Consider the following 23,835-nt stretch of genomic DNA (forward strand, 5'->3'; position numbering starts at 1 on the left):
TTAACCATTTCACAGAATAGCTGGTTAGTTTTTCATAAGTCTTGTGTTCCTTTAAACTCCAACTCCAGTTTAACATAGTATATGATTGGTTTATTTTGAACACAGTCACGTTCAACTTATTAGAGGGTGTGCACTACTACATCATTTCAGTTACTGGTATTCATTTTTGCTTCCCTACTAGATTTTATTGTAATGAGTTGTACACGTTATGGGGCATACTGATAGTGGTATCAGAGGTCTTGAGTTTGACAGGATTTATCTTGGCTTCATGTTTTGTAATGACATAAACATGGCAAGTGAACAGGGGCGATTAGACTTTTTATATCCACTGTTGGTATCTAAAGTGTTTTCCAATTAAATATTTCATACAAGGATTTCTAATAGATCCATTTATAGACACACGGTCAACAAGTGGGACAAATATGAACTTTCTGATCTCTCAAGATAATTGATGGCAGTCAGCCACGAGTACAGAGTACTGACTCCACTTCAGATGTCAGAGACAAATGAGCTAGAAGAGGATGCAATATGCAGGTAAAGTTAAATATTTATTGCTAGCATTGACTGAGGGCCATGGCAGACGGTAAGTAGATGGACTACATCACTAGTACTACAAATACCATGCAGTGGGTATTTGTACCCAAGCAAGCCTGACAGTCAGCCCACAGTAGACAGAAGCCCCACTTTCACACCTCCCATCTGTCAGCTGAATTCTCTCTTACATGTATCCCACCTGCATCTTGAAAACAGCCGCCACCCTTGAAACCCCCCGCCCCCTCATCCTGTCCCTTTGCTTGCCACCACAGGCGTTGATTTGAGATGCAATCTCTCACTTGGTGTCTGTGCCGAAGTCCAAAGAAACAAGATAGACTACTGTATAAAACTTACATAAGTATATTTTTGGCTTCTGTTTTGCTCTTCTCTCATAATCTCACAGATAAAAGACATCATCGGTATAAAACGCTCTCAACCACAACCTGTCCTGAATATATCTGAAATATTCATAATCGGGCCACAATTATGCACTTTTCCTTTCTTCTGATCATAAAATGCGTGATTATCAAATGTCTCTGAAAGATTATTCCGAGTGATTATCTGTGGTGTGTGGTGTGTTAAGAATGATTGTCCCACTCTAATTTCTCAGACGATCATAAATGTTCAATCAGTTTGGCCGAGCAACAGACTGCATGATTGTGATGAGCAACGCAATGATTCTTACAGAACTTTACATCAGGAACCGGAGTGACCGGTTGTGTGGAGTGCTTGTTTAACGTGTTTTCCAAGTCAGTCACCAAAATAAAATGACAGGAAGTGTTTGCAACCACAATGTTGTTAACAGAAGGCTAACAGTTAGCCTAGCTTCTTCTATTTTTATTCCTGTACTATAATGAAGAAAAGTAGCCTATTACTACTACTACAACTACTACTGCTACTGCTACTACTACTACTTTTGTTTTCTTTGTATTCCAACAGTTGGAATGCCCGTGGCAACAGGCTGCCCCTCACAGGTCAGTCTTGGTACTACAACAGCCATCTGGAGATACCCTTGTGTGTGGTGAGCTGTGTTGATCATTGTGGGAATGCTGAAAGCATCCCACATATGTTATTCGTATTTTTATTCTCCTTACTTATTTTCCGAGAAACAACTCCCACATAATACTTCCGATTTACACCGTTCGAATTTCAGCTTAAAAAATTCTCACCTTCTGAGATATATATCATTTGATTTCACATTACTTACAGTACTCTCACAATTTAACGTTAATTATCAACTTTTCCCCATTCATTTTCAATGAGACTGACAGTGAACTTTTTCTTTCCATGCCCACTTCCATACATACAACTGATCACCATTACCAACTCTGTGATACTGCTTAGTGGTGCACTTGGTTAAGTGCATTGTCCAGTAACTAGTAGGGATGTAACGAGATAAGGGCAATATCGTGATATCGTGATATTAAAACTGCCACAATATCGTCGTCGTCGTGTTCACAATATTTAAAAGGACCACATCTGTTAAAAACGTCAGGTTGTTTTCCATTTGTGCAGTTCTAGCACCCTCTGGTGGCTAGTTTATTAGTGTAATCTAATTTTCATTAGGGATGTTTTGGCCTTCTATGTTTAAAATCTGTGCTAATTGTCAGATGAAGGGGAACCTAATTTGCTTGTGAAGCGAGTCAATATGTGGAGGAACTCAATGTGTGCGTGCATTAAAAAGTAAGCGCCTCAATATTGTTATTAGAGATTGTAGGTGGTTTATATGCATTACTAGTATGTATAAAAGCACGATATTGTGCTTTTTTTGGTATGAGCTCTTTTATTTTTACAATATTGTGACCTTTTTTAAATATCGCCAGCCCCCCCCACACACACACACAATATTGTGATAATTATCGTATCGTGACCTTCATATCGTGATAATATCGTATCGTGATGTTTTGATATCATTACATCCCTAGTAACTAGGAGGTCCTGGGTTCAAATCCCACCTCTGACTGTAGATTGCAAATATATTCATGGCAATTATGCTTAGTGATATAACTGTATACCAACTGACTATCATATCAGGAAATGCATTACAATTTCACTGAAATTATTAAATGCATGCTGGCTTTCATCAGATGGCTATTTTTACAATAAATACGCCATCAACCATGAATTTGAACAAGGCAAGTTAGCTCAGTCGTACATTCGGTGGTTCGTTTCAGGAAATGGATTATAATTTCTTTGAAATGATGAAATACCACCTTCGACAGATTGCAGTTCAAATTTTCATCTCATTCATTTATCTTTTAACTTTTTTTTAAACTTTGTAATTTTCACATAATTTCAAGCATTCAGCTTAACATTCAGCTATTAACATTCAGCTTTCAGCATTGCCATGCAGTTTCTCCAGAAATTGCACAGTCTAGTTTTCAGTGCAGTCTGTACATGAGCAGTAAGAAGCACACATCCTTTTTCCCGTCTTGTGTGGGGTCAGTCACATTTTAACAGTTGTTATGTGTGTAGCCCTGTTTCGCAGTGTAAAGCTACCCACTACCGAACGGATATAAAGAGAGACATCAGAGTCAGAAGTCTCTCAATCTAGAAGAACAAAGTGAAAAACTGTAAGAATGGTGGTAATTCAACATACCACATGATGACTCTCATGCCATTTATTTCTTCAAAATGTCATATGTATATGCCTGTATTTCTATTATTGTTTGTACGGTGTGTTTTGGAATTTGGTCCTTGCATGGTGCATGAAATCACACAGCATGATTATGTTAAGTCATTTCAGGCATATATGGTTGTTTGTTACCTACTTTTGATGTCATGACATTATTTTTCCACCAGAGGACACTGTCTAAAGAGAAGGTGGGGTAGGGCAAGTGGTGGTGTGTGTTTATTGGACTGTGGCGGTTGGGGTCTGAACAGAGGTGTTCTCTATGCGCTGGTCGAGGTGGGATCGGTGTGTCCAGGACTAGAACACACAAGCCTCAGTCTATCTCACCGCTGGCTGTCTTGCACATGTTTACCCTCAAACGCAGCCCAAACTGTTTGTGAGTGAGGCTCTTTTTTTCAAGGTATCTCGCACACAGTACCAGCCCCCCTTTCTGCCAAATAAACATTGCACCGGAAATTGCAGGGATATCTGGGATTTTTTAGGGTCCCACTGTAAAGCTGGAGAGGGCTCGAACAAGGGTGCTCTGTGACACCTTGGAGGTGAGGGGAGGGCAAAGACTCAGAGGCGGAGGGACGGGCGTTGGTAGAGGAGGGGTGTGTGACCTTGCTTTGGGTGCTTTGTGGGGTGGACTCGCCTCAGGACGACGCACATTCACTTACTAGTAGGTACTGGTGACCCAGTTTTCTCTGACCCCGTCAGCAGCGTGTGATCAGGTTAAACTCACTGGTCAAGCAACCAAAGAAGTTCAAAGGTCAAGAAAAAAATTACTCCGTGATGCCATTCAAAGTGTACAGTGTCCCCTGACAGATAACTGTCGGAGGAAGGGGGGGCTGCATGGTGTAATGGATGGACCCAGGTGCAGAGACATGACAGAGAGAGGAACGTGAGGACTTTATTGTTAACGAATAAGACACAAGAGGATGGCATGAAACTTGGGCAACTTGGCCTGACGTGGGGGAAGACTTGGCCTGACGTGGGGGAAGACTTGGCTTGACGTGGGGGAAGACTTGGCTTGACGTGGGGGAAAGACTTGGCTTGGCGAGGGGGAAGACTTGGCTTGACGTGGGGGAAGACTTGGATGACGTGGGGGAAGACTTGGCTTGGCGAGGGAGAAGATTTGGCTTGGCGAGGGGCAAGACTTGGCTTGGCGAGGGGAGACTTGGCTTGATGTGGGGGAAGACTTGGCGAGGGGGAGACTTGGCTTGACAAGGAGAAACTACTTACAGCAGCTAGAGGAAAACATGGACGACCGACATGGTGGAAACGAAGGGGGAATTGACAGAAACAAAACGTAGTTCTTCCAAGACTTGACCTTGACTTGACTCTGACTTGACACCAGCAACGGACCTGACCTGACCTGACCTGACCTGACCTGACCTGACCTGACCTGACCTGACCTGACCTGACCTGACCTGACCGGATGGCGCAACCTAAAAGGAGCAATGCTCCCACACAGAGGGAACACACAACACAGACTAAATAATCAACACCAATGAGACTAACAAGACACACCTGGGAGACACAATAGGCAGAGGGCATTAATTGGTAACACATACTGGGAAGGGAAGACACGCAGGTGGGACAAGGTTAACGATAATGAGACTAGGGGAGACAAAAACCGGACAAAAGACGACATTAACACCGAATATGTAACAAAAAAAAACCCAACCCCACCAAAACGAAACATGACAATAACAAAGTTACACGGGGTGCATACTGTTTTTTAACATCTTAACAGATTTCTAAAATGTGGCAAAAAATGCCATGTGTCACTAATTTGTTCTATACTGGACATAGTGTCGAACACCACATGCAGAATACCACACATGGAAGGATATGCACTATTCCTGTTATATTTTTGGTGATAGATAATTTAAACCGACACAGCAAATTACAAAAAGGGTTTTAATTGCCCATCAGTGATGGCAACAAAGCATTTTTTTTCATTAGACAAGAGTAAAGTCTCCTCCCCCAAACCAAAAGTCTGGTATATTGCGGAGACTGACCTGTGAGAGGCAGCGTGGTGCCGCGTGGCATCTAGATTGCCGGAAAATACAAAGGAGAAAGAGAGACAGTAAAATGTAAAACATTAAATAATAATAATAATAACAACAATAATAATAATAATAATAGTAATAATAATAATAATAATAATTATAATAATAATAATTATAATAATAAGTACCATTCCTAATTGTCAAACATTTAGTAATTATAATGTGGATATAGTATTTATTATTTATTTATTTATTTATTTACTTATTTATTTTCGTAATTCACGGGACTGATAATAATGCAACAATAAGCCTGGTGCTTCAGCTTATTCCTTTTATGGTTAATTGATTTGTTCAATAGAATGTTTGTGTTTTCTTATGTATGGAGCCGAAATAAACCATTCATTCATTCATTCATAAATATTGAACAGGTTTAACATTTATGATTGGGACTCCTTCTAGTGTGCGTGACTTGGCCACCGGGTATCAGTATAATATGACTACTATTTATACATTCATACTGGTTTAAAGTCCGGTTTATGTGTTCCTTTTAAATTCACACTGTGTGATTCTATTTGTTTGTTTAGTTCGACAGTGAAGCAAAAATAATTAGGGGTGGGTGGCATCCAACAGCCTGAAGTATTGAGTTGAGTTCACTGCAACTACACAGCGCTCATAATATCAGTGTATCATTCTACACCAAGAGGATTAGAATTGATGACGTCCTATTTATTCCTAACAGATTTACTTAGTCCCACTCATTCATCATTTTTTGTTTCATTTTGGATTCTTCCCATTCTTTCTGACATGTAATTGAGATGTCATTTTATTCTCTTCTGTATACCATGTCATGGTTAGTATCAATTACCCGACATGTGACGTGCTCATGGGACATATTTATACATATATGCGGGGAAACAGGAATGCACTATTAAAACTTCAAACGAATGACTTTCTCTTCTTTCATTTGTGGTTTGAGCAAACATCCACAGCGAGATAAACATCACTTACCCGAAAATGACTGGGCAGCCATGAAGCAAGTTTGTGCACATGTTGAGGGAAAAGTTTTGAAAGGTACACAGCAAAATCACACATCCACACCAACACACAAGGAAATTTACTCTGACAGTGTAATTTTTTTATCCTAAAAGTGTTAAATAACTGCTTACTGCATATTTGATTGAATACTGGAAATTTAACACTGACCGATTTACTGTGTGATGGAGACACATGATATGTATATGACACACCTGCCAGCTACAGTTATACTCTTAATGTTCCAATGTTTGGAAAGTCAACATTAAAGCTCCTGTTCTTGTTTAAAAAAATAACTGTAATGAGTTAATTATTTTCCTCCACAAATCCGTTTTATGCCTTTCTATTTGATTGTTTTTCCCCAATTCATTTATTCTGGAAAAGTTTGTACACTACGTGGCCTCTTTTATGTTGTGACAGGGCACTTTTACCATGAGAAAAGTTGTAACATATCGGTGATGTCACTCGATTGGAAAGCTGGACATTGGAAAGAAAAACAGCAGGTCAAAATGGAGGGAGGTTGTCACACAAGATGATTTTATTTGGTTCTGAAAAACTGCACATCTTTAAGACTATAGAACATTAAGTGTATATAAATGTGAACAATTATGTACGTTGATGGTAAAAGATCAATATGATTATATATGTTACAGTTGCGAACTTACTATATTTTACTGTTTGTCAGTAAAAGTGTGTTTCGTGTAGCTCTTTTTTTATGACTCCAACGTGAAAAATGAGCTGCTTTGTTTCACTGACCTCACTCTACTAAACAGTTAGCCACTTCTCATGTTGAACATTTCCTTACCTTCTGCCATGTCTTTCACCTCTCACTTCCCTCAATGCATACATCATCCCATCACCTCACATTCATCTTTGAAGCTTGTTTTTAAGGTCTCCTCTCTCACCCCTTGCCAAAGTCATGTCTGGGTGTACGGGGCACCGCCAGGGTTAAGTTTGAGTTCATGACCTGTTAAGTTGGGGTTCATGACCATGAGGTCAAGTGTCTGTTATGTACTGATGTAACAAGTGTCTGTTTTGAACTGATGTAACCAGCATCTAGTTTCAACTGGTTTTAGGCTATGTGATGTTATGTGATGTCAAGAATCTTTAATCCCTTTACCTGGTCAACAGCCAATCAGATAATTCCATGTCAGTCCTGTTACCCACAGGCCAATCACAACCAATTAGATCGATTCCTTGTCTATATAAGCCTTCTGAGAAGTGTGTCTTTGTCGGATTATTACCTCTGTTCTTGTGTGCAGCTCTTGTTTCTCGCCTCTCGATGTGAATAAATACTTAAAATCTTATTTGTGTTTGCGCTTTGGGATCCAACCTCAGCACATAGAAGCCACTGCCCAACTTTTCCAATTACTTCCCATGAACTTCTCTTTCAACTGTGACTGCTCCGCCGCCCAAGTGTTTAATAGTTCTGCCGAGAAGAGTTTTCAGTGAGCTCGTAAAGCAAACTTGTGTCATTTTGACCATTACAAGTTTGGATGACTGTTGCCATCTTATAATTGAAAGGTCAGCACACAGAGAGCGAGTTTTCACGGAGAACCCTACCCCAAGGGCAAATGACTACCTCTGCTTTGGTGTGTGTTTGGAAATTCAGTAGTTTGTTTATTATGTCTGTGATGGAAGCCACTGATGTAAAAAGTCTTTGAAGAGTGCACTGACCTGACATAGAAATATGGGGGAAATACTGTTGTGTGTGTGTGCGTGCGTTGTGAGCCTCTTTTGGTTTCACTAGCTGCATTTTCTCTTGACGCTTTGGGCTTGTTTACACCGGTCTGTTACATCACCTCCCAGCACTAACAGAGAGAGATGGATTGTGTGGGAAGAGGAGGGAGGTTTGGCCAATACAACATTTTGCACTATAAGCCTTTTTATGCGTCAGCACATATTATGCTCAGTATTTATACTAAAAAAATGTATTTTGTATCAATCGCAATTATGTTATATTAACATTTATGTGAAATATATTTCACCTCCGGCGGCACGGTAGTCGAGTGGTTAGCACGTCCGCCTCCCAGTTCTGAGGTCTCCGGTTCGAGTCCAGGCTCCGACCTTCCTGGGTGGAGTTTGCATGTTCTCCCCGTGCTTGCGTGGGTCTTCTCCGGGTACTCCGGTCTCCTCCCACATTCCAAAGACATGCATGGCAGGTTAATTGGGCGCTCCGAATTGTCCCTAGGTGTGCATGTGAGTGTGGATGGTTGTTCGTCTCTGTGTACCCTGCGATTGGCTGGCAACCGGTCCAGGGTGTCCCCTGCCTACTGCACAGAGCCAGCTGAGATAGGCGCCAGCGACCCTTGTGAGGAATAAGCGGTCAAGAAAATGGATGGATATTTCACCTCCAAGCACCTGAATAAATAAATTTGAACTTTTCCCACTTTTTTTTTTTTGTCTCTGTTGTCGTTTTAGCACTTTGTTCTGGTGGTTAGCACATATCAGGCTCACAGTTCTGAGGTTCTGGGTTTGAATCTCAGCTCTGGCCTTCCTCTGATGAGTTTGCATGTTCAGTACGCACTACTCAGACTTCTCACATTCTGAAAAACACTCATGTCAATTTTATTGAATACTCTATATTGCCACCTTACTATAGTTCAAAACACGTTAGAATATTACTATACTACTTGACTTGTCAGGATTTGTGGGGGATTGAGGACCAAAATGGAGGGAGGGGAGGCGTGGCTGGTGTTCTCTGAAGCAATCTTTAATTTAACTCAAAACCAAGTGCAACACAAAATACAAAGTGCAAAGTGCAAAAACAAGGCTGGGAATAAACGTACTAGTTGTAAACTAAAGGGACGGGACGGGACGGGACGGGCAGGGCAGGGCAGGGCAGGGCAGGGCAGGGCAGGGCAGGGCAGGGCAGGGCAGGGCAGGGCAGGGCAGGGCAGGGAACAGGAAACTAGGTGTGACGACGACGACGACAAAGATGCGACAAAAGCAGGGAACTAAATACACATTCTAATGAGAGACACCTGGACAAGACACAAGTGGCTTGGGGAGCTGATTGGATAACACAAGAGAACGGGAAAACGAGCACAGGTGGACATGATAAGACTTGACGAGACAGTGACAGAACAAGAGACACAAGGAAAACATGACTAAGAAAAACCCAAACCAAAACCCAGATCCTAACATAACTATTACTATTATTATAAGTATTACTTTTATTATTCAAATGTTGTGTAGGTAAATCAACAACTTTCCATTAATGTTTGGCAGTAGCTTGCTAGTCAAACACAACCAGTTGATGTGTGTTTGTTTGCAGCAGGTGTGCACAGTCTTATGCTGTAAATGCATGTTCCTGTTGATACTGTAAGGATGAAGAAGGTGCCTTATATTTTCTTTTGACATAAATTACAGTAAGACTTCAGTCAACTTTAACACAAGCGGCGAAAGGAAAACGTCAACAACCATACTGGTTCAGACGATGGAGAGTAACTACGCATGTAGTTAGGGGTAAGTTCAGGTGGAGTACAATTCCTGACAAGATGACAGTGAGACTCTCCAGGCAGATCCACCTCTGCTCTCAACTCTTTCATGGAAACCACTGAACAAATGAACTAAAAAATTGGCGAGCGAGAGAGCGAGAGAGAGAGAGAGAGAGAGAGAGAGAGAGAGAGAGAGAAATAACATGTAGTATGTGGACATGCTTACGGCAGGATATAGGGGATTAATAGATTTAGATTTTTATGACCAAGTACAGAGGCTGTATAGCATGTCATGTGACCAAAAACAGCTGACGGGAAGAAGCTATGCGTGTGAAAATAACATTAAACCAGAGAAAATATTATTTCCACTTGATCATAAATAAATAAACACCCAAAGAAGGGGTCGTCTTTGGAATGTAGTAATTCTGAATTTTATGAATGTTGCATTCATATTTGGCCACGCCCCCTACAGGCTTGTCTCTCGCTCGGACGCCTTGGAGCTAATTGGTTAGCGGAGCAGCAGTGGGCGTGGCGACTATAAAAAGCACCGCGCTCATATAAAACTACCCTGAAACTTTGATCGATGACATTTAACAAGTGATGGAGGACGTTTCATGACCGTTGAGCGAATCGGATATACTCTTTTGTGGACAAACGCTATTGTTGTTGAACCGGAAGAGAATTTATTCTTCTGTAACAAGTCCCGCTTGTCGTCTTCTATGTGAATCAGCTGACAGCATGGGGACGCTGCTGTTACTTGCTGTCATGCAAGCGGTGACAGTCGCTTTGGTGAGTGCGTGCGTGTGTTATTATTTTGTCACGCCGACTGTATTGGGACTTGGACAATGAACATGAACAGCTAAAATAAGCGTTTATGCATCGCCTGATTGTAGTATTATTTGGAAAACAGCTCGGGCGCCGTAAGTTGCATGCATAGTGGCCTGATTTGGACTATATTTACTAGAAAACAAGATTACTATGTTATTTATTTATTTATTTATTTATTTATAAATTGTATGCTGTTCTTTTCACTTCTAAGCGAAGTGGATTATCATAAAATATCATTGTTTGTTGTAAGCACTTTACATAAAATACATATTTTATAGTTTTATTAATGCTATTTCATATGCGGCGTGGCTACTGGTTGTGTTTTCAAGTGCTATAGTTTATTTATAATTTATTTCAAGAGGTGCGCTGCTGGAGTGGGTCTTCTCCGGGTACTCCGGTCTCCTCCCACATTCCAAAGACATGCATGGCAGGTTAATTGGGAGCTCTGAATTGTCCGTAGGTGTGCTTGTGAGTGTGAGTGGTTGTTCGTCCCACCCATCAAATTTTAAATAAACCACATACAAAATACAATTTAAAAAAAAATAATAATCCACATACAAAAAAAAATCCAGTTTCCGAGTAAATGTACTTGTCCTGAGACAAATAAAAAATAAAAATAAGAATGTGTCAAAATAGTTTTCAAAATACTAATTAGGCCTGGAGTACTCCCTATAATGCAATTTCTCTTAACCCTGAGACCCGGCACCACAACCAAATTGAATCTCAATTAAAACAGTTAAAATTAAATTTATTATTATATTTTTTTTTTGTAATTTGTTTGATTGCTGTCTTTTCTAACTAGGGGAACATTTGTTTGAATAAACATATATAATATTTCGGAGCATATTACTTATGGAACGTGTTACATATAATATATAACAACACATAAAGTCACTTCATAGCTTTTTAAGTTAGGTTGATTTTGTCTGTGGTTAGGTGTCCCAATCATAAAACAATCTCTTTCAAATTATCTTAGTAACAGCAGAGTTATTTGAGTGTGTGCCAGTGCTTCTCAAATAGTGGGGCGCCCCCCCCCCCAGGGGAGCGCGAGGCTCCATCAAGGGGGACGCGTTTGACCTAGGGGAACATGCTTTTTGATTTTTTTTATATTGAATTTCTTTTTTTTACTGTCCTAGAATAAAGTGCAATTGCACCTCCACTACATTAGGGGGCAGTAGTGCTCTCATTATTGGCAGAGTGTGCGCAGGGAGCATTCGCTCGGTGGTGTAGGGGTTTTGTTTGCACTGAGCATGCTCGCTTTGCACAAAGCAAAAAAAAAAAAAAAAAAAAAATCAGCACAAATTATTATTATTATTTTTTTTGCAGGTTAGTTTTTTTTATTTTTTTTTATTTTTTTTATTATTTTTTTTTAATATTGTGCTCTTGAGTTAATGTTTGTGATCAGTTTGAATGCATTATTATTTATTGATTTGATGTAACTTTATTTTTCCGTATCATATGGTTTGACATGGTCAGTCAAAAAATGTTTATAGTTTAATTAAGGATTTAATATTAATTTTGAATTTCAGATGCACTTTAAATCTTTTCTGTTACAGTTAATAAAGCTATTCTTTGTTGTGAGTTGGTCCATATTTCTTTCTTTTTTTATTCTCTTATACGTTAATACGGATACAGTGTTATGCAGAGGTGTGCTTATAACAATTTTATAGACAAATGATACTATTTATAGTCGCGTGGGTGGGGGCGTGAGATGTTTTCTTCTTACTAGGGGGGGCATGACAGAAAATAATTGAGAAGCACTGCGCAAGGGTAAAGGATAAGGTGTGAAACAAAAGATGAAGCAGCAGGGAGGTGGTGGCTGTGGGGGGTCCAATGGTCACTCTCACTCTGTCTCTCTCTGTCATCACTTTCATCCATGCTCAGCTAGCAAAAGCTGGGCGGAAGGCTATCCCTGCGGGGCTCGAGACAGAGCTGGACATTCAACCAATGCTTAGCCTCGTACACTTTGAGAAATTGCTATGATGTGTGTAACACGAGTCAAACTATTGTCTTGTAAGGTTCTAATGTAGCGCCTCGTTGGCTGGAAACTGCTGTAAACACTTTTGAAAACACGTAGGTGACTGCAGAGTGTCCGGTGGTGTGCGAGTGTCTGGCCGAACCGCCATCCTGTCCCCCGGGGGTCAGTTCTGTCCCGGATGGATGCAGCTGCTGCAAAGTGTGCGCCGCTCAGCTGAACCAGGACTGCCATGAAGGACGGCCCTGTGACCATCATAAAGGCCTGGAGTGCAACTACGGCAATGATGTTGGCCGTACACACGGCATCTGCAGGGGTGCGTATCTCAGAAGTGCTTTGACGGCGGTTTTGGCTTTCGAACGGGCGCAGATTGGCTCCTACTTCAGGGTTGTGTAAGGGAATGTGTAACTTCAGGGAGGGGAATCTGGTTCCTGGGCCAAACGGCTGGAGTTTCGCTTTGATAGGAGCTTGAGGTTTGAAGCCAGAGCCACCTTTCAAAAAAACAGAGCACCTTCATGAGCTGCACACTGAATACCGGCCAAGTCCGGGATTTATATAAGTAGTTCAGTGTGTACACAAACACGCATGCACACACAGTGATATTTTTATATGTGCGTTTATTTGGGGGTGTTTCTATATAGAGGAGGGTATCCGGGGTGTTTTATGGGGGAGTCCCACTGAGGGAGTAAAGGGGAACAACACTGTAAACAAGTCCAAATTCCTTTCAGGGCTAAGAATAGAATTTGGTTCACAAATTTGGAGATAGTGTGTCCGTCCTCACTTGTTGCACTCTTATTAAAGGTACCTTGAGACTCTTTCTACTCTCTGTTTGAATCTTATCCCACTGACCTGAATATATGACTGGATAGCTGATAGCCCATAAATGCCCGCGCAAGCCGTTGAAGTCACAGGGCGGCCATCTTGCTCCTCCCACCTCGTGAGTAGACTACTGTAACTATACGGTATACGTACAGATGAGACATATAAAGCTCGTAGGCAGTTAGCATAAGGCCGGGGACAGGGTGGGGGGATTGTGCTTGGGTGGTCACTATTTTTTAATAAGTAAAAAAAATAATAAAATAACGAGTGGAGTATTTGCGGCTTTGAAGACCCTGTTTTTTCTTTTATCGCTCAGTTCCTTAGACCCCAGTATTTGACTGAGGCATCTTTTGTTGAATTACAGTTATAATTCTTTAATTAAAAAATACAAATTAAGCATATAATTCATACATGTATTTCAGGAAAGTTGTAAAATGTCTTAAGTTCTCTTGTTTATCCATCCATCCATCCATCCATCCATCCATCCATCCATTTTCTTGACCGCTTATTCCTCACAATGGTCGCAGGGGGTGCTGGAGCCTATCTCAGCTGGCTTTGGGCAGTAGGCGAGGGACACCCTGGACTGGTTGCCAGCCAATCACAGGGCACACAGAGATGAACAACCATCCACACACACACACAAGCACACCTAGGGACAATTTGGAGCGCCCAATTAACCTGCCATGCATGTCTTTGGAATGTGGGAGGAGACCGGAGTACCCGGAGAAGACCCACACGGGCACGGGGAGAACATACAAACTCCACCCAGGAAGGCCGGAGCCTGGACTCGAACCCGAGTCCTCAGTACTGGGAGGCGGATGTGCTAACCACTCGTCACCGTGCCACCCCCTCTTGTTTATCCATCCATCTACTTTCTTGACCGCTCATTCCTCACAAGGGCCGCGGGGGGTGCTGGAGCCTATCTCCGCTGGCTTTGGGCAGTAGGCGGGGTACACCCTGGACTGGTTGATAGCCAATGACAGCCTCTTGTTTATGGCTAATAAATTTACACCATAAATCATGTTGTTTCTACTAAGTACTGACTCAAATATTTTCCAATTTCGATACTGTAAATGTACAGGATCGTATGCCGAGAAACATTTCTTGGGAGGAGCAATATGATGGCCTTGCAACTTTAAAAGTCTTGGCCTATCGGCTATCCAGATCAGTGATCTAATCCACTCATCTTTCCTGCTCCTAGCAAAGGCAGAAGGCCGCTCCTGCGAATACAATGGGCGCATCTATCAAAACGGCGAGAACTTTCGAGCCGGCTGCAAGCACCAGTGCACCTGCATCGACGGTGCCGTGGGTTGCGTGCCCCTTTGCCCCAGCCACCTGCCCCTGGCGTCACCTTCCTGTCCGGCCCCGCACCTGGTCAAGGTGCCGGGCCAGTGCTGCCTCAGCATCGACTGCCACAGGGGAACAACCGTGGTGCCGCCGGTGTACCGGCGGCCTCGACCTCCCGCTTACCCGCCGTACCCCTTCATCCCCTACCCAGCTTACCCTTACGTGAAGCCGTACGCAAAACCTTACCAGAAGCTGTATCCCTACAAACCCAAAAAGCAGACGGATACCCTGGGAAACGAGCTCGTGGAGGTGGGCGGCAAATGGGACAAGCTGCGCAGCCACAAGCACCTGGCAGGTAAGTACTAGCGTTGTGTTTGTGTTGTAGCCATTTTGACCCTCTGACGCACAAATGGCCCCACTGTGAGTTTTGGGCTGCGTGTGTGTGTCAGCATTTACATGTGGCTTGTTTTCCACTGGCTCCCTGCACACCAGAGGTGCTCTCTCACATACGCAGGTCTCACACAGCACATACCTCTGTCACCCAGCCTTCCCTCTCTGTAATCACCCTCTCTATGTGTTCACTGAATGAAGCCACTGTGCTTTGCATCTCTATTTGCTTCCTTCACTCCGCCCTCTGCTGCTTCAACTCCTAATTTAACGTTCACTGATCTTAAGACTCGTTTTCGCATTTAGCCCTCATGCTGTCTTTTGTCCTCTCTCGTAGCCTGGAGGCAGGTGGGAGATCAGTGCGTGGTGCAGACCACTTCCTGGTCCCAGTGTTCTCGCAGCTGCGGGATGGGCATTTCCTCTCGGGTAACCAATGACAATGCTCGCTGTAAGCTGGTCAAGGAGAGCCGTCTTTGCAACATACGGCCCTGCAGCTCCATGTCGATCCCGGCCAAGGTGAGGTACATTCCTGACAAGGGCTCAAGGCTCTATCTATCACAATCACTATGCATAATGTGCTGAGTTCACTCAGGAAAGGGTTCAGATTAGTAGGTCGGGCTGCTGAGTAGCATGAACATGCTGGTCTGTTCCATCTATTCACGGTCCTGTTGCTGTGTGGCCGACAGCCCATGTGGGATGTGACGAATGAAGGAATTTGTCACTTCAGGTGAACCCAGAAATATTATAGGTTGGCTACTTGAAGGATAACATTATTCAAAAATGCGATAGGAGGAAATTTTTAAACATCAAACATCATTTATATGATTGGTTTAACATCTAAATGAAGCTCTGTGGTCACATTCCTCGTTGCCCTCATAAAACGACACAAAGGCAAAGCAAATTACCCAGGTCAAGTTAATTGTTCAGATGCTGCAGTCTCACAACATATTTATGAAGGTCATATGAATTTGGAGGTTTCACCATTAATTCACCTCTTTACCCCCATTATCAAGTCACAGTTATACAAACCAACAATACTATAATGAAATGTATAACAGCATGGCACATACATTATCTAAAACGATATATACATATGACAAAAAAAAAAGCTTTTTTTTTTTCTTAAAGAAAAGACATAATCTTCACCAGACCAGCGATAATTTCGTCAACGAAACATTTTCATCATATATTTCATCACGGGGGAAAAAAAAAACATCAGATGAAAATTAAACAAGGACTAAAATAGAAGCCATTCTTTTAGACAATGATGATAATTAAAATTGACTGACAATTTCATCAATGACAAAAAACAAAAACAACACAGAAAATTCACAAAATCCAATCAGAAGAAGGAATGAAAGGTGGGTGGTAGAAAAGAAACACTCAGAAACTGTTCACCGGACATTATTTATTGTTCAAACATGTTTACATTCAATGTGAATCTGTAAGATGAATCTCACCAATTATGCATTGTTTTTTTATTTAGGTGAAAACTAAGTTGATATTTTGTCTGTATAAAAGTTTAAATTTATACTGAAAGAAAAATGACTAAATTGTCTATGGGGTATATGCCACGGAAGAGAAGACTGTTTTTGCACAACAGTTTGTTTCCGGTTCGGTTTGTGACGTGTGGGCTGCGTCAAAAATACTTGTGCTTCCAACTTTCCAACGGAAATAAACTGAAGTGCAAAATCACGTCCCACCTCTTCCGTGGCATATACCCCATTAGTAGACTAAAATTACTCTTTATTTTTGTCAACTAAACTGGATTAAACCAAATTACAATCAGATGACTAAATTATGACTGAAACTTTCATTAATTTTAGTCAAAAGGCTGTAACTAAAACTCAATTAATATTTCTTGTCAAAATTAACACTGCACCAGACATGCTGATTATTAAATGTATTAATACATTTAGATCGCTACAGATGTGTTTTGATTGTCGAAATTGGCTTGCTCTGTCCAACCAATCAAAGGATGGGAAAATTGGCCCAATGAGGCGAGTTTGAAGTATGAATGGTTGAAGGAAGAGCCCCATAACTTATGCAATTGAAATTTACATTGACAAGCATTAAGGATTTCGAAGGCTCTAATTTCCGCATACGTTAGATGCACGAGAAGTTTAGTGTGTTTAATGAGGACAAGACACGTTAACACACTTCATGGCACCATTACAATGGTGCCTTGACATACGACTGACTCGACTTCTGAGTTGTTTGCGATAAAAGCTGTGATTTGGCTGATTTTTATGCTTTGGCTTGTGAGTGTGAACTTGGAGACAAATTGTGAACTACCGTACTCATCAAAAAAGAGGCTTCAAGCTGTGTAATGCTGCCTTGTGCACCCAAAAACAAACAAACAAACAAACAAACAATGTTGCCTAATGCTAACGTGTAATGGCTAGCTAACGGTTAGCACTGATAGTCAGCTTCAGAACCCTTTCAAAAATGGATATTTGAAAACAAACAGTGGTAGACAACAGTGGAAGATAGTACACAATACTCACAATAACATTTATGAAAAATGACTAATACAGTATGCATCTTACTGAGTCACTTACAGTAGTACTTACTGTATAGAACGCCGCTCCTCTTTAGCCTTATGGCTTTTACTCTTAGTCCTGACAAGATACATAACATGAAATATACTCCCCTACTACATGCATCAAGAATGATTTACAGTATATTTTAGAACAAAGAGCACTTGAGTCATCCACTCTGTCGCTCCTTCACAATTCCTACACAACACCCGTTGGCAAATGTTTGCTGCGATGCCACGAGACACTCAGGAGGCTGATGGTTTGTTATGTACCTGTTTCACGCAGTGTTTGCAGAGCTGTCGTGGGTGTTAAAATGTGCATTAGTGTCAGTCGTTGTTTGTTGTTGGTACACTTTTATTGTGCCGTTAACCCGTGCGGTATTCCCACTTGTTTTTGTTGTCTATGTCCTTTGACTTTAGGCTACAATACATTAACTTTTATTTTAAGTCTGTGTGTTTGAGTAATGACTTCTTTCACACTGTTAACACTAGGGCTGTAACGATACCCGCAATATCATGATATTAAAACTGCCACAATATCGTCGTTGTCATGTTCATGATATTTAAAAGCTACACATCTGTTAATTAAAAAGGTCAGGTTGATTTCCATTTGTGCAGTTATAGCATCCTCTGGTGGCTCGTTTTTTAATGCAGTTTAATTTTCATTAGGTATGTTTTGGCCCTTCAATGTTTAAAATACACTAATTGTCAGATGAAGGGGATTGTAAAATGCTTTGAAGCGAGTCAATATGTAGAGGAACTCAATATGGACTGGCGATTAAGTGCCTCAATATTAAGTGTTATTAGAGATTGAAAGTAGTTTATATGTATTGCTGTTGTGTACAAAAGCACAATATTGTGCTTTTTTTAGTATGAGTTCTTTTTTTTTTTTTTTTTTACAATATTGGGACCTTTTTTAAATATCGCCAACCTTCCCACAATATCGTGATAATTATCGTATCTTGAGCTTCATATCGTGATAATATCGTATTGTTATATTTGGATATCGTTACAACCCTAGTTAATACCAAGCAAATGGTAACACAATAAGCCAGCTGTCTTTGTTTTCTTTATCGTTTTTCCCATTCCGTTCATGGGGCGAGGTTACCTACTTCCTCAGCACAGGTGAAATCATCTTAAATCGGCAGCAGGTGTAAAAATTTGTTGAAATAATGATGCTATCAAATTCATTCTCAACAAAATCTGAACTTTTTACTGCTGAAAATAGATAATTGAGTCAAGTATCCCTTTAAACTGGACAACAATCTAGAAAAAACCTGAAGGCATATTTGATACTTTGTGTTATGTGATGAAGATGTGCAAGCAAACATTAATGCTGTGAAAGCTATTTCCCTTTACACAAACTTGCAAAAATGATTAAAAAAACAAAAACAAAACGCTTGTCATTGCAGATGTAATCCAAAAACAAATGTTAACTTTCATCGGTCTGCATGCTAACAAGATTTGAATGTGGCCACTGGCCTCATTTCAAGCATGCCAAAGCATCTACATTGCTAGAATAAACGAAATGTTATCGGTTTGATGTTATATTACATTAAAACATAAGAGATCTTACCTGATGATCTAATGGGAGCGCTCACGTTACCGTATATAGAAGTTCCCACCTCAAACAACACCCTTGATATTCCTTGCCATGAAGTCAAATTCCTTCTTTTTAACTTCTGGTCCTAACCCCTTCCTCTTTTTGACTATGTACCACTACAGAAGGGAAGGAAGTGCTCCCGAACCCACAAGGCCCCCGAGCCGCACCGCCTGTCCTACGCCGGCTGCCGAAGCACACGGCTGCACAGGCCCAACTACTGCGGGGTGTGCAGAGACGGCCGCTGCTGCCGGCCTCGTCGCACGCGGACCGCCAGCGTCACCTTCGCTTGCCCCGATGGCGAGCGCTTCACCAGATCCGTCATGTTTATCCAGTCGTGCAAATGCAGCGACGAGTGCAACCATCTCAACGAGGCGGCCATGCCCCCGCAGCTCTGGCTCTACGGAGACACACACAAGTTCATTGACGATTTGGTTGACTAGCTTCCAAGACTCTACATTCCTATCAACAACTTTCAGAAACATTAACATCCCCACCCGATGCAGTGCCACAGGCACGTGTACAGATAGACGGTAGCATCCCCTTTCCCATGGATGAGAAAAGATACCTTTGCCTGGACCCCATTTTTCTTCCTTAGTCAACATTCGGAAAATAAAAATAAAAAAAACAAAACACCCTTTCAATTCTCTCCAAAAGTGTTTTGATATCAGGCTGGTGTGAGATGAGGGGAGAATTGTGCCCCTCATTTTGCAGAGCACAACAAGCCATTTGAACAGGGGTGTGTAGACTTTTTATTTTATATCCACTGTTGCCTCCATTCACCTTTTTGTAAATAGGTTTATTGACTGTTGATTGTGTTCACAGAAATTAATACATATGTCGAAAAACATACTTGTATCTACTACTGTTTTTTTTTTCTTCATGAATCTTTGTTGGCTTTAAGCACCTGCCCCCAAAAATGTCTGTGCACGTGCCTGTTCACATTATTCAGGGTGAAAAGTAACTTACTATTTTTGAATACTTGTGATTTATTGGGGTTTTTTCATGTTTGCTCTAAATTTAATCTGTAATTTTTTTTTCTCGTTTTGGGTGTTCTTAATGCAGCTTTTCCCAATTTTTATTGAAATAATCACATTTCACTAGTGGGAAAACTATTTATTCACTACAACTAACATAACTGTTCATCTGTCTATGGCATCGACGTGTACTGACAGGCAGAACAATTCAATTGCTCTTCCACTAGATGGCAGAATGTCCAATAAACGTGTTTATACACCTGCTGCCGTTTTCTCAACATAGATTACATTTGGGAGTATGTTTCGAGAACGAGAGCGTTGATATTTCATACATGGTCAAATTTTTCTAGCATTCTGACAAAATACAATTTCAAATTACAATATGTGGATTGGCTCGAATGGTTGGGAAACTGCATTAAAGGACAAAAACACACACAAGAGAAGAAAAATTACAGATTAAATTCTCATGTTGCGAAAAGTTAAGATGAAAATTCCAATGTATGAATAATGTGAAAGTATTATACAATGGCAAGTGACTTTTCAATCACCCTGTAGATAAATCCACAAAGGACAGTTTCCTTAGAGTAGTACAGTATGAGTTAGATGCAAGCTGTGTGCTTGCGTCATCTTTTGCAAATTTTGTTCGGGGAGGAGAATGCGAACAATTTTGAGCTCTGCATTAGTGGAGATTAAATTTAGATTTTTATGTCCTTGATGGGGAGTTTTGTTTCTCCAAGAGAACAACCCACTCTCGCCTTGAACTCTGAAAGACTTTGTTTCTGTTTCATTTTGTTGGTCATGTGACACAAGTTATGAATGAAAGTGGCCTAATAGTACTGATAAAAAAACAAATGTGGAGTACTTGACCCAAAGGCCTGATGATGACACACTCATGACCTTATTCGATATTTATTCATTCATGCGTATTTATTGTTGAGTTTCACACACAAGTGGCAAGCCAGCAAGTTTGGAGCATCGGAGGAACAAAACAACAGAGGTCTACGAAAAGTTGCACAGATTAACATCAATCGCACTGAAGGTGGATGATGAAGGTTACAGGTGAAAAAGAAAAAAAAAAAAAAAAGAGATGAAACTTAACGCGTTGAGGATTAAAATTCACGTTAAGGTTTGTTTACACAGCTGGCCTCATCCCCTGCTTTGTCTGCTGAAGAAACGGAGGCATTTAGCAAACACCGGAGGAACTGGCGTCAGGAAGTCGACTGCCCGATTCTGCGCAAATTACAATCCTGACTTGAGAAGCAGCGAGAGCTAAATCCTCACTGGCCGGGTTGCTATAAAAATCAAAAAATCAAAAACTGTGCGTAAACCTATCATTTGCAACGCGAAGGCGGAACTGCCGAAAAGGGCCTGTCATCAAGAAGCTACGGTTGGAGGCTGAGTCATGAACCCAAAGCATTAGTCACGCTTCTTGCTGTTACTGTAAAATGCAGTCAACGAAGGGACTGTTGTCAGAGGAGTATTTTGGTTCTGCGGAGTCAACAAGAAGCTCATTTTTATGGACCTTTTTGGAACTGGATTCATGTCCTGATGCAGTAACAATCACACACTTTATGTATTTTAAACCCTGAGAAGATTTCTTTTGAAATAGGTAAATAGGTCTTCCTGTTGTGACATAGTGGCTTACTCAAATGTTTCTTTCTCTTCATACAAGCTTTCAGAGTCAAATGCCATGTTTTCTATGCTGTTGCTCTGGAACTATACCTTTTAGTTTTGTTATAGGGACATACTAGAGCATCAATGTCCAGGCTGTATATGGGCCAACCTTTTTACCAGTTGTACTGACATAGTTCATGTATATTTTAGCACTGAATACATCTGGGTTCGGATCCTTTGCATGCATCCCATGCAAATGTTGAGGATTGTAAATCTATGAGTGTACATTAGATTCCATCTGTAATAATTACAGCATGATTTTAATTGTATATTCCATTAAAGATTTCTACAATCAATGATTGTTGGTTCACTCCTACGCTTGGATGTCAGAAATGCTATGGGCCAATATATGCCTAACTTTTCAGGCATTACCAGTACCTTATTTTAATTATCAGGGGTGGGCAGGTCATTTGTAGATTTAAAAAAAAAAAAAAAGCTAATGTAACATCCATCCATCCATTTTCTTGACCGCTTATTCCTCACAAGGGTCGTGGGGGGTGCTGGCACCTATCTCAGCTGGCTCTGGGGACACCCTGAACTGGTTGCCAGCCAATCGCAGGGCACACAGAGACGAACAACCATCCACACTCACAAGCACACCTAGGGACAATTTGGAGCACCAATTAACCTGCCATGCATGTCTTTGGAATGTGGGAGGAGACCGGAGTACCCGGAGAAGACCCACGCGGGCACGGGGAGAACATGCAAACTCCACGCAGGAAGGCCGGAGCCTGGACTCGAACCGGAGTCCTCAGAAATGGGAGGCAGACGTGCTAACCACTCGTTCACCGTGCCGCCACCCATGTAACATTGTTTAATAAAATATCTCAGATTTAAAATTATGTAATTTATTAAAATAAAAAGATACACACTAAATTCAGTAGAATAAATGTTACCCAAAACAGACTCTATTTGGTCCTGCTCTAAACAGAATACAATTTACATTTTGAAAAGAGTTAAAAAAAAAAAAAGGTTTGAGGAACACGTCACTTCAGGTTGGGAGGCAGCCAATATAATTCCTGAGACATGCAGCTCCTACTGTGTGTTAGTATATTGCTCGTATCACCTGGAATCTTCCTAGCTCCAAGAGACCAAAAAAACAAAAAAAAACATGTTTTTGGTCTCCTTTTGGATATACAGTACTGGTAAGCAGTAGGAGTGGCATAGCTCAGGTCACATAGTTGCAGGATCCCAAGCTGAAGGTTGAGCATTTGTTCCTCTGTTGTAGCCTCGGACCTCTCTTTTTCACCGACGGGGCGGCCGGAAGGCCGCAGCTTCACCTGGTTGCGTTGCCAAGCAGGTGCACCAGCTAGGTCTCCCTCAGGCGTCGAATTAAAGGAATAGGCAGGCCAGAACAAAACAGGCAGCAGTCCCAAGTCAGGCTGAACACAAAAGTGGACTTTATAGGCACACTGAGACCATTCGTTTGCGTAAAGGAATCGAGTCTGTCAATTTCAGGAATTGCAGCAGCTTATAAAGCATCAGTTTTAGTACAACCTCTTTTCCCTGATAGGTTAACAACTAGACCGCCTACTTCACGCCGAGTCATGTGATACAGTTTGCTAAAATCTTATAGTATCTGTTTCCGGCCACTAGAGGGTAGTGTTAACTCATTTTTGGATCCTAATGGTATCTATTATTGTACAACTGGCCACTCGCTGTTTCGTGCCCTTCTTTGGGCGTCTATGACGGTTCTTCTCCCACCTTAGCACAAAATTAGTAACATGTTTTTACTGATATCAAAAGGATTTGCTCACACATAAAAAAAATAATTAAACTAGCTATTACAAATTAGAAAATCCTAAATAGAAATTGCTGACATTAGCTCTAAGCGTGAAGAAGGGGCTTCCTGCAGTTGGCAGTCATAAAACATCAGATTGTCACTTTTGTTCATGAGTATAGACCAGATATACTGTCTCCAAAGTAGCCGCGTTTAGCTCTTGGGCAGATCTACTTTCACTGGCTTCTGAAGAAATTTGCACGTGTTCGCATTCTTAAGTTCAGCCGGCGCCTTTAAGTTGCAAAGATTATAAAAGAAACAAAAAGTAAATGATTATAAGATGACCAATACATGATTCCCTTTGTGATAAAACAAGGTACACACTGGCATTTGA

The 23,835-nt window shown here is 41.2% G+C and overlaps 1 protein-coding gene across 4 annotated transcripts; it reads left to right on the plus strand.

Annotated features, from left to right (window-relative positions):
• Positions 1–517: 517 nt before the first annotated feature.
• LOC144003917 (CCN family member 1) lies at positions 518–22,017 on the plus strand. 4 transcript variants are annotated; one of them, XR_013279127.1, is made up of 6 exons: positions 10,219–10,424; positions 12,541–12,754; positions 14,459–14,899; positions 15,269–15,452; positions 19,196–21,106; positions 21,188–22,017. XR_013279127.1 is itself a non-coding variant. In XM_077500654.1 (5 exons), exons 1-5 carry the CDS (start codon positions 529–531, stop codon positions 19,605–19,607), a joined length of 1,257 nt encoding a protein of 418 aa, XP_077356780.1. In that variant the 5' UTR covers positions 518–528; the 3' UTR covers positions 19,608–22,017. The 4 variants fall into 4 exon arrangements, 3 of the variants coding, with proteins under 3 accessions (XP_077356780.1, XP_077356770.1, XP_077356785.1); XM_077500654.1 differs by lacking the exon at positions 10,219–10,424 and adding an exon at positions 518–534 and having other exon boundaries at positions 19,196–22,017; XM_077500644.1 differs by having other exon boundaries at positions 19,196–22,017.
• The last annotated feature ends 1,818 nt before the right edge of the window (positions 22,018–23,835 follow it).

Source organism: Festucalex cinctus, chromosome 1, assembly GCF_051991245.1.
Source record: "Festucalex cinctus isolate MCC-2025b chromosome 1, RoL_Fcin_1.0, whole genome shotgun sequence".
NCBI classification, from domain to species: Eukaryota; Metazoa; Chordata; class Actinopteri; order Syngnathiformes; family Syngnathidae; genus Festucalex; species Festucalex cinctus.

What these genes read in the sequence shown, in the direction of transcription:
- LOC144003917 (XM_077500644.1), top strand. Translation starts at nt 10,374, where the DNA reads ATGGGGACGCTGCTGTTACTTGCTGTCATGCAAGCGGTGACAGTCGCT. An exon ending in AAGCGGTGACAGTCGCTTTG is followed by an intron (nt 10,425 to 12,540) that starts GTGAGTGCGTGC and finishes GAAAACACGTAG; the next exon opens with GTGACTGCAGAGTGTCCGGT. An exon ending in TCGATCCCGGCCAAGGTGAG is followed by an intron (nt 15,453 to 19,195) that starts GTACATTCCTGA and finishes GTACCACTACAG; the next exon opens with AAGGGAAGGAAGTGCTCCCG.